Genomic DNA, 10,958 nt, shown 5'->3' on the forward strand with positions numbered 1-10,958 from the left:
TGAGAGCTGCAAATTGGCTTGAGGCAGCTCTGCTTGATTTACATTTTTCAATCTGGGGAAAAAAGTAGATTAATATCACTAACCGGTCGTGGCTGCCTGGGTGATTTTTTATTTATTAAAGTGAAGTTACCCTCGGTAGCATCTGGCGTTCCCCGTGATGGCTTACCTCTTAAAATACCGCTGCTGAAGGAAGCTAATTCCTGGCTCAAACCTGGTGAGACCCAGGAGCGGGGATGACCCCGGAGCACGCGGGAGGATCCCGCGGCAGCAGTTTTTCCCAGCTCTCCATTCAGGGTGTTTTCCTTTCCCCTCTGATGGTTTTTCATGCCATGATTCGATTCCGCAAACTTCAGCAGCTGCCTACAAGAAGGTCCTCAGCCAGCCTTGCAGCCCTGGTGGTGTGTCTGATGGATGGATGCCGTGCGTGGAAGAGAATGTGGAAAAGCCCTGGCATAAGCGGGATGGCTCGGGGATCCAGGTGGCTCGGGGATCCGGGTGGCTCAGGGATCCAGAGCAATGCTGGCTATTTTCCAGGCAGGAGGGGTGGCCTGGGCTGCCCGCGATGCCAGGGGGGCGCAGGCAGCCATCCCTGGGCAGAGGGTTGGGCTGGGGTTGCTGCTGGGTGCCTGCCCTGGCGCAGACCCTCCGGCGTGGGCTGCCCTGAAGCTCTGCCTTCATCTGGAAGATCAGGGACAATCACCTGTAGGCTTCCCTGGGAATCCAGGAGGTAATTTTATTTCTCCGGTAGATGTTTTTATATCTTGAGAACAGAGTATGTTCTGGATCTAGATACGACCCATTATTTAATCTTAATTAAAAGGAAATCCCATAACCCTCTCATATAACAGTACACTTGAAAAATAGGATGAGGTCTCCCTGCAAGCCAGTGCTGAGGCAGGAGCGGTTTGGTCTGTGGGAGCTACGTGCAATGTAGAAGGGTTTTTGATAAGTAACCTGCTGTAAAGCACTGCCAAACCCCTGGACGTCTAAAGCTGCTTTGGCAGGGGCTCCGTTTTTTTTTTTTCCCAGAGAACATCCTTGAAGGCAGCGTGTTTCAAAGTCAGCAGCTCCTGAGCATTAGAAGGAAAATTCCCTGCTCGCCGGAAGTATCCAGAGGTGATGGGCTGAGGTTTTTGGAAACTGTTAGATCTGTAGTGTAACCAAGTACCTTTTCTGTGCTAGACGGGGTTTTTTCTTTCCTTTCTAGCTGTATGTTCTACGATCTTTCACTTGAGAAAAGAAAAGGCCAATTGGATTGGGGTTTTTCTTCCTTCAGAAAGAATAAATAATCTGATCTGCACATATAAAACCACAGTATAAAGCCTTGCGCTGTGTGTATTTGCAAGAGAAAGAGAGTCCTTTCACTGAATTTCCATCAGCTTCCTTTCTGTACAGATAAAATTAGGAATTATTATTACCCGGGACTTGCCAAGACCCCAAGGGAGTGCAGTAACAGTCCTTGCTAGGCTTTTCCAAAAATCCTGCCGTCCTCGTCGGGTTTTTGCAGCGGCATATGAGGAACGCAGAGCTCCTGTAGCACCCCAGCGCCCCAGCCTCAGGACCGAGCAGGAGCGGCCCCAGAGGAGCAGTTTGGTGGTGGCTCGGAGGTGATACTGGCAGCGAGGCAAGGGTTTAATTCGGAATTCTCCCTCTCCAACCCTTCCAGGCTCAGGTGTTTACATCACCCGGGGGCAGCTGATGAATTGCCACCTCTGTGCCGGTGTCAAACACAAGGTCCTTCTGAGACGTCTTCTGGCCACCTTCTTTGATCGGTATGTCCCCTTGCTCTGTGTGCCCCCGAGGGGATTGGGGTTGTTTTCTGGTGGTTTAACCATGTGAATAGATAAAGTGTCACGGGTGCTTCATCCTCTGTATGTGCTGTAATGATTTCTGTGCTTTTTCTTAATGATGCTTGAACCTGAGCAGGAGGTTTTCCAATTCCATACCTTAAAATCGCGTGATGGGGTGATCCCTCCGTAAGAACCTAAAGGGAAGAGGACAAGGCAGCAGCTGTGCCCTGGAGTCCCTGGTGTAAGGATCTTCCTTTGCCTTTCTTGCAGGAACACACTTGCCAACAGCTGCGGAACTGGAATCCGGTCCTCCACGAGCGATCCCAGCAGGAAGCCCCTGGACAGCAGGGTTCTTAATGCAGTCAAATGTAAGGAGAGAGATTTACTGCTGCTCTGTTGGAACAGCATGCCGAGAGCAAAGCCGAAACCTAAGCAGGGAAGGCCATCTCTGTTGCATAATAATGGGAGCTATATATGGTGAAATTAGGTTATAGGAAAATCTATTTATTTTTTTATTTTGCACCGTTTTGTGGGGCTCAAGTTAATTTTCGGTGGGTTTTGACAGTATCTTTAATATAAAACATTATTGCTACTTGACTGGTTTGCTATATTTTAAAGCCCTGATTTTGCAGTTAATTATTTTACTGGTAGGTTCTCTAAGAAGGAAATTGAAATTATGTTTTTGGCAATGCCCAGAGCTTGAAACCACTGAAACGGGTCATGTCTGTGTGTTGGCTCTTATGCCCCCAGGCCCTGGCTGGCATTCGGATCATCCGAGTGCAGGGCTCTGCCCAGCCCCCGGGTTTACTGGGGCAGAGCATCCTCCACGCATCTTGCAGGGGTGCTCCCCGCACTGTGCTGGGAGGTGCCTTGTGGTGCCCTGGATTTTTGGGTCTTCAGCAATAAGGGGGTCCCCAGGAATCAGGGGAACCGCTGCCTGCCTCAGCATGGGCTTATCTGCTCTCCGTCTCACTGGTGGCTCACTGGTTAGTTTTACAGTCTTACTTCCTTGGAATATATTTTGTAAACTTATCTTTTTAAAAAAATACATCACATGAGAGTCCTGCTGCAAATAATTGCCTTTTAAAAAGGTTGCATGAAGCAACAGGAGCTTTTGGCTTCAACATCTGAACTGCGAAGTTCTGTGTCGTGCCAGGTGGCTCGGCTAGTCGGTCTGTCTTTCTGTAGAGCTGCTGAGCTCTGTCTCAGAGCTGGGGGTACGAAAGGTTCAGCTGTTTAACACCCCTTCTGCTGTGCTGCAGGTAAGATCCCCGGTGTCTGCATGGTTACACGGTGCCCTAACTTTAGCCAGGGCTGGGATGCGCAGGGCTGCCTGCTTCACTGTGCGTCTTTGTACCCGGTGCCTGGTGTTAATGCAAGAAAAGGAGGGGGTTGTTACTTCCATCAAGGTAGTTTAATTATTGACAGCAGGCAGCAGAAACAAACAGTTAAATAGTTGGCTCTTGCAGTCACCCCTGAATACGAAGAGCTGTTGTGAGACAAAAGGTGGAGAGTGAGGACCTGGGTGGTGGAGGAAACCCTGACGGGTTAGTGCAGCGAAGCCCATTTACCATTGGCTTGATGTACAGTGGAAAAGCAATATGTGCTCTCTCACCCCCACTGGATTCGGGATAGTAAATCTTTATGTAAATATTACCGTGCTGGAAATGAAACTCTAAGCATTTTTATTTTATTTTGAAGATTGGGAAGATAAACCTTTCCTCTCCCTAATTGTTGCTGCGCTGCTGAACTCTGGGGGCCTTCCAGCCACCCTCTGAGATCTGTAGCACGTGGAGAGAAAGGCTAAGATGCCAGATGTCCAATACAGAAAGACAAAACCACTGAAGTGTGCTGGTGGTGCTTACCCATAGCCTGTGCTCTCCTGAAACAGCCTTCCTGTTAGCAGCTTTGCCCTGGAGAGCCCTGGCTCTGGACCTTCCAGCCGTGGTCCTTGCTAAGGTTTGCAGATACCTTCAGAGGTCAGAAAGGCATCGCTGTTTCGGGACAGTGCCTACGATGTGGTGCCGTGTGTCAGGGCGTAAGATGACTTCTCACTGCCTGACCTTCCCCCTGCCCACAAGCTTTAGTTGATCATTATTCACCGTGGCAGTTCCTCGAACGTTGCTCTGTACCATCAGGTGCTTGGCCCCCACGGAGGAGCAGGGCTGCAGCCGAGGTGTTGCTGGGCTCCGGCAGGGTACGTGCCAGCTGCTGGGCTGGTGGAGGGATGCTGGAGCGGTCCATGCAGCGCCGGGTGGCTCTGCAGTGGCCGGCAGGAGGTGGGGGACAGGCAGAGGGACAGTCCTTTGGGTGGTCTCCTCTGCTCGGTCAGGAGCCGCTCTGACATTTTCCAGCCCCGCAGCTGTGCCTGCACCACCGTGGTTTTAAGAGCCCTTGATGGATCTACTGTTGAGGAGTTTGTGTTGACCTTTTCTGTGTCCATCTCTGCTTTTGGCCATCCCAGCATGTTGCGGCCGGGGGTGCCATGCTCCGGCTGGAGGCTGCATCCTGCAGGCAGGAGCCTGGTCCTCTGGGACTCACCAGGTCCCCGGGGAGCAAGTGGTCCTTCTCCAGCCCCCTTCCCCACACCACTCCGGATTTTTATGCCTTCTGCTTTTATCCCTTCTTGATTGTCTCTATTTCAAGCCGAGGAGTCCTTGCCTGTAAGTCTCTCCTTGCGAGAGCGCTGGTCCGTGGGTGAGCGTGCGCTCCGTGGCACTTGCCCACCGTAAGCCTCGTGGCAGGTCTCTAGGATGGGGCAGCGGCTCTGATCACCTTGTGCTGCTTTCGTATTGCTTTCTCTGAATCCTCAGCTCTGTGTATCCCTGTCTTTGCAGTGTATTGTCAGAATTTTGCCCCGAGCTTTAAGGAAAGCGAGATGAATGTTATAGCAGCCGATATGTGCACCAACGCCCGCCGGGTCCGCAAACGCTGGCTGCCGAAGATTAAGTCCATGCTGCCAGAAGGGATGGAGATGTACCGCACAGTCATGGGCTCCACCACAAACAGTGTCCCCCTGGATCCTGAATTCCAGCCCAACACTGCTCAGGTCTTTGAGCAGCGAATCTATGCAGAAAGGAGGAGCGATTCAGGAACTATAGTAGCCTTGAGAACTAACACGGTGAACGTAGAGCTAAGCAATGGATCCAACCAGTCCTTTGAACAGAGCGAGGATGCCGAAGGGGCTGGCTCTGTGATACAGGAGGCAGCTGCCACAGATGCTATGGCATCGGATACCCAAAGCACTCCGCAACCTTTTGAACAAGGTTCGGGTTCCTCCAGCCGGCCTGAAACTCCCGTGAGAAGACAAGATGGTACTTACGGAGGGACTTTATAAAGAGAGCAAACATTTCATGACCTATAAGGGATCTGTAATACTAAAGCTGCTTGCATGCATTACTAATACAAAACAAAAAATGTGATCAAGCCACTTACCTACTGAACTGCTACTGTTGCCTGAAAAAAATGTGATTTTTATTCTGCTTGTATTTAAAATTTATGAAGGAAATAATCGCATTCGTTATACTGTAAACGACTAGGTCTGTGGTGACCTACTTAAAAAAAAATATTGGGCTCCTTTTTTGATATTCCTGAGGTTAGTCTATAAGATTGTAGCTTTTTCTTTCTTTTTTCCTTTTTTTTTATTTTATTTTATTTTAAGAAGGGGAGGAGAAAAGCTAGCCACCCCCCCAACCACCACCACCCCCCCGTCATCACCACCCCATCCATTACTCAGCTCAGAACTAAAGCCATCGTTAACCTTGTCCTCTAAAGAAAGTTTTACCGTCACTTAACAGGAAAGCAAGGTGTGTTAGGGTACAAGTGCTGTGACTGGTGATGTTTGTCTCTAGCAGGAGGGCTCTAGCCAAGTGGGACAGGGTGGGGGAAATCGTTAAAGGCTTCTGGTGTCGGAGGGAGCCCCTCGCCGTGGGTGCTGGCGGGCAGGGTGCTGCAGGGCAGGGTGCTGCGGTGCCCAGCCACGGCCGGAGGCTGGCGGGGACTTGGTGCCGTTGTCTCGGGGAGTTTTATCCAGTTCCTGGGAGCAGGGATGGTTCCGCGGGAGTTCAGGCTTGCACGTGTTGGAAGGACTGCGTGGGATGCAGGTGGAGACCCTGGCCGGTGTTGTGGTTGTTGTCGGGTTTTTTCCCAATACGGCTGGGTTTGGGGTTTGGTTTCTCTCTCTCTCCCTCCCAGCTCCTCCTTTTCATTTGTTTCTCCTTGCTTGCACCTTCATGTCACCCGCTTGTTGGGTGAACGGGCTCGTGCACCCCACTGCACCCCACGGCAGCAGGGTGTGCGGGCAGGCGGGCCAAGTCCTGGGGCCACCTCCCCCCCTCAGCCGCCGGCGAAGGGCTTTGCAGAGGAATCTGAGCATGGAAAGCACATTGTTCCTGCTCCAAAGGGCATGGAACTGGGAGCTCTTGGTGGTGGCTCCCAGCAGCATCCGCACTGGAGCGTGGGGCAACCACCAGCGCGTGGGGCTCACCTGCTGCACCCTCCCCTCCTCCCCCGGCCAACCAGCCTCTCACTTTTTATTAATTTGGAGTCTATTGGATGCAAAAAAACTAAGGAAAAAAAAAATATTAGTTTTGTGCCCTTCTGTGAAGAGGTTTTGGGGAGGAGGAAGCATTTCTCCCCTTGCTCATCCTCCAGACAGGCCCTTTTGGGGAAAAGCCCAATGTTGAGTTATTTGTCTGTTGTTGTTGTTGAAAGCTGATGTCCCCAGGCTGTGTTGGCTTTCAGGGATCCCCCGCCGTAACCGTGATCCTTCCCGCTGACCAGGCCCTCACAGGGCGCTGGGCTGCAGCTTCGCCCTGGCTGCAGGGGGATGCTGGGCACCCACCGGGATGCTGAGGCCGGGGTGTCCCCAAGGGATGGGGACAGTGCGTGAAAGCCGCGTATGGCTTTTTTCTTTCCTTTTCTTTTTTAATTATTGATTTTACTGTGACTGAAGGGCCTGCTTTAATATTTGCAGCTTGTTCTTTAACACGTTTGGGACTATGAACAAGTGCAAGGTGCACAGAGTCACTTTTGAAGGCTACTGTGGCTGTGCTCTTCTTTCCTGCTTTGGTTCCTGAATCCAGACAGTGCTTTTTGCTCAGGGTTTTCTTCCTTCTTTGTATTTCCACTGGGAAAGGGAGAGCGGGGAGAGGATAACCCAACTTTTGGCTGTTTTGTTTTCTTTGATACTTGAAGCAGTTTTTCGCATTGGAGTAACAAAGCTGCCTGGCACTTCACCTGTTCCACTGCTCCTTGCCCTGAGAAAAAAAAATAAAATTGATGATGGGGTGGTTTCTGCCTCACATCTTGCACAGCTTGTCTTGGGCGGACTACGGTGCCCCGGAACGGGTGCACTGCTGGCAGCGGTGGCATGGGGCTGGCGTGGGTGGTGGCATGATGAGCTGGTGCGGAGGTGTGCGATGCTTTGGAGTAGTGGGGACGAGCGCAGCCGGCGGCTCTATTTGCACTTTACCCAGATCAGCAAACAAAACTCATGCTCTTGGTGAAGCCTGGAGCTGGTGCCGCTTCTTCCCAGCCCGGCAGCACCGCGGGAGAATGCTCCTTCTGTGCGGTGATGCCCGGCAGTGCTTGCTGTGCTGGGGGGCATATGGCCAGAGGAGAAGTGTGAGCAGGGGATGTACCAGGGACCACAGGGCTGAGCTTGGGGTGGGCTTCTTCCCCAGCCACCCCCAAGGAGAAGGAGCAGTCCGGTTCCTTGGCCCTGGGGCTGTCCCCATCCCCCTGGGAGCAGCTGCTGGGGGACCAGCTCTTGGGCAGCTTGGCTGGATTGGTGGGGCTCAGGGGGTCAGTTTTGGCTGAGGACCCCCCCAGCCCCCTGTTGCCTCCCCAAAACTTTGGGGTTGCCCAAACTTTGAGGCAAGCTGGGAGCGGATCTGGGTGTCGGAGATCAAAAGTTGTCCCTTCTGTGTGTGTCTGTGCGCATATTATATATATATATATGTATGTGTGTATATATATATAATAAAAGATATCACAAAGGATTCCTCCTCCTTTTTGGCGCTTGCTGGGGTTTGGTGAGCGTGCCGAGCCCTCCCGCCGGGATTTGATGTTGGCTGTAGGGATGAATTTGGACCAAACCCGCACCCAGACAGACGGCCCTGCCAGGCCGGGGGGGGCAGCAGCAGCAGTACTTGAATGGCTTAGGACAGAGAGTCTGGAGAGAGTCAAGTTGCACAGTGAAAATATATATTTTTATACCTAGCACAACTTCCTGTATATTTTGGGGGTTTTTTCTTTCTTTTTTTTTTCTTTCCTTTTTTTTTTTTTATTTGGGTTTGTTTGTTTAATTAATTATTATTACTAGGAAGGCAAACTTCTAAAATGTGAAGGGCGTTGGGTTTTTCCTTATCTGGTAGATGAGGGCAAGCATTTTGCACTAATGTTTCCTGTGTGTGGAGGATTAATGATATGTTTGAAAATGTTATATGGTGATGATTGTATTCTTCCGGGGAAAAAAAAAAAAAAAAACCAACAAAAAAAGTAACCCCTTTCAAATACTGAATGTAAGGTGAGAACAGAGCAGTCCATCGATTGTATGCGGCTTTCCTGAGTGCCTTAGAATTTTTTGATCATTTTTTCCAAGGAAAACAGATTAAGAAGATCAGATCATAACCGACTCCTTCCTCCTCTTTGTTTACGACACTATTTTAAATTATAGAATTTGGGGCTGCTTTATAATGTGAATAGGAAACTGCATTCATCTAGGTCTGACAGTGTAAAATCAAAGCATCAGTATTTATGGTATGTCTGCACCTTTATTCTTATGCTTGACTATTAGCAATATTACATGTATATTATATATCTAAAATTATACCAAGCACCTTTAAAGAAAATGGAGTGTAAGCATACAAGTTACCTGCAGCTGCCATATAGTGTAGAAGCCAGCCCCTCTCCTCCTCGTTAGCACCAATTAGCACCGCTGTCCCCAGAGCTGCTGCTTTGCAGAAGGGCTGCATGACCTTCTGCCGCTCCCCAGTGCCGCGGGTCCAGCTTTGGCCAGGGGTCGCGGTGAGCCCCCCCCCAAAGCCAAGCCCCGGTGACGTTCCCGTGCTGGTTCGGTGGCGGTGATGCCGGCGCGGGCGGGAGCTGCCCGCGGAGGGGGTTTGGGAGGAGGGATGGTGCCGGCGGTGCCAGAAGATGGGGAGCGGGGTCCTTTTTGCCACCTTGATCGTTTAATTCTTCTAACTGTGGTTTCACCCTAGAGAGCCCACCCGGGGGGACTGGGGGGTGCAGGGTCGGTGGTGGGGAGCCTGGCCGCGGGTGGCACACACTGGGGCTCCCCTCCTCTGGCTGGGCGAGGGGTTCAACCCGCCCCGGCCCCCCAAAACTGGAATTGCCCAGGGCTGAACCGGTGTTTGAGGGAGCAGAGCATCCTAAAAAACCGAGCCCTTCGCCACCAGGGTTTTGCTCAGATCGCTTGTTTTTCTGGAAATAGCTCGCCACCAGTAGGGAAGGGCCACTGGGCAACGGGGCCAAACCCCGGCCCCCTGCCTGACAGTAGATCCCCACTGCCACATTCCCAGTCCCCAGCCATCTCGGGCTTCAACTGCTGTTCATGTTGCTCCTGCTCCCTGAATCGGTCGTGCTGTGAGCAAGCGAGCCCCGAGCACAGGGAGGGGGGGTGGGAGGCGAGCGGGGGTCCCCCCAGCCCCGCTGGCCCACGGGGGGGCTGACGTCTAACGCACTCACATTGGAAACCCCTCAACTCCTCCTATGAGTTTCTTCCACTGTTAAGCATTTTGCACACAAAATTGTGATTTTTACGTCAAGGTAAAAGCCAAAACTTGCAATACTATTTTTAGCAGACAGAAAAAAAAGAAAAAAAAAAAAGAAAAAAAAAAAAAAGAAATTATAAATAAATAAAAAACAACTGAGTATAAATGTATAAATATTTTTGACTTGAAAATTTGGATGGCACTTGATTCAAATAGAACATTAATCCTTTGGACAGAATGTTTGGGAAAAAAAAGGACTTAAAGTACAAGGTTGTTTTTAAAGCGTCTTCATAGGGTATTAAGTAGTACTGTAATTCATGACTGTTAAAAATACTTTCTGTGCTGTAAGGAAATCTCACAGTACCACTGAATTATGTTCCTCAACTGTCTCAGCCACGAACGATGCTAGCTTCTTTTTTTTTTTCTTTTTTTTTTTTTTTTTTTTACCGTGCATTATTCACTAGTATTTATGTGCTCTTACTCTGTATAGTTAAGACTGTTATTTTGTAGCCATGGCTGACACAATATATCAGTAGCTAAGAAAAAAGAGAAAAGATTAAGACCCCCGAGTTGGAACTGTGCTCATAGCTGTTTTCATATGAAGAAAAAAATACATATTAAAAAAAAAAAAAAACAAAAACCCAATGTGATCATTAATTGTAAAACGCTTTGTAAAATTCACATTTACAAAATAATAAAGTAAATTACAATTAAAAGCTTTCACTTGCTCAGTTTTCTTTCTTTCTGGGTTGTGGCTGTTGTTAATCACAAGTGGTGTTCAATAGGATCTGGAGGGGCTCCCCATCCTGGGGCTGCTCCGAGGGACCCGGCTCCACCTGGAGCTGTGAACCAAACCCCAGCCTTGGCCAGCTGAAGGGGGTTTGCTCAAATTCAAGGGGTTTGGGGCTTCCCTGCCTTGCCCTGGGCTCTCCCCCCACCTCTCCTGAGCTGCCTTGGGCATCTTTCAGCTTTATTTCCTGGAGACATCACAGGCTTCAACCCTCCCACTCTCGCTTTATTTATGATGATGTTTGAAATGTGAATTCGCAGCCCCCCGAATCACGCGGGGAGCGCACAGCCGAGGCCGGAGGATGCAGCATCAGCCAAAACCCACTGTGTCCCTGCTCCACCGAGCGCTTTCTGCCTCTTCGCCAAGGGAGAACATCCAAACGTAGGGGCTGGTGGATGAGCACTGCTGACGGTGCCCTGCTGCCTGGGGGGGAGCCAGCACCAGCCCATGGCACGTGGGACAGGTTTGCCAGGTCCGTAGGTGGCTGGAGAGCAGCCCTGGAGCAGGGTGAGGACGCTCCATGAGATGCAGCATTGGTGGCTGCGCCCACCATCCCTGCCACCGGTGGGTGAGGTACCGGCATGGCTGGAGAGACGCTGCGGTGGTGAGGCTGTGGGAGAGCACCAGCAAGTCCAAGCCCTA

General features: G+C 50.7%; 1 protein-coding gene across 4 annotated transcripts in view; it reads left to right on the forward strand.

Annotated features, from left to right (window-relative positions):
• The window catches only part of NACC2 (NACC family member 2), a 61,663-nt gene extending 52,003 nt beyond the window's left edge, over positions 1-9,660 (forward strand). For all 4 annotated transcript variants that reach the window (XM_055720061.1, XM_027809505.2, XM_005442022.4 and 1 more), the window contains exons 4-6: positions 1,667-1,772; positions 2,061-2,158; positions 4,628-9,660. In XM_055720061.1, the coding sequence (XP_055576036.1) occupies positions 1,667-1,772; positions 2,061-2,158; positions 4,628-5,127 (704 nt within the window). In that variant the 3' untranslated portion in view covers positions 5,128-9,660. The remainder of the gene's footprint in view (positions 1-1,666; positions 1,773-2,060; positions 2,159-4,627) is intronic.
• Positions 9,661-10,958: the final 1,298 nt, after the last annotated feature.

This window comes from Falco cherrug, chromosome 9, assembly GCF_023634085.1.
Source record: "Falco cherrug isolate bFalChe1 chromosome 9, bFalChe1.pri, whole genome shotgun sequence".
In the NCBI taxonomy this organism is placed as follows: domain Eukaryota; kingdom Metazoa; phylum Chordata; class Aves; order Falconiformes; family Falconidae; genus Falco; species Falco cherrug.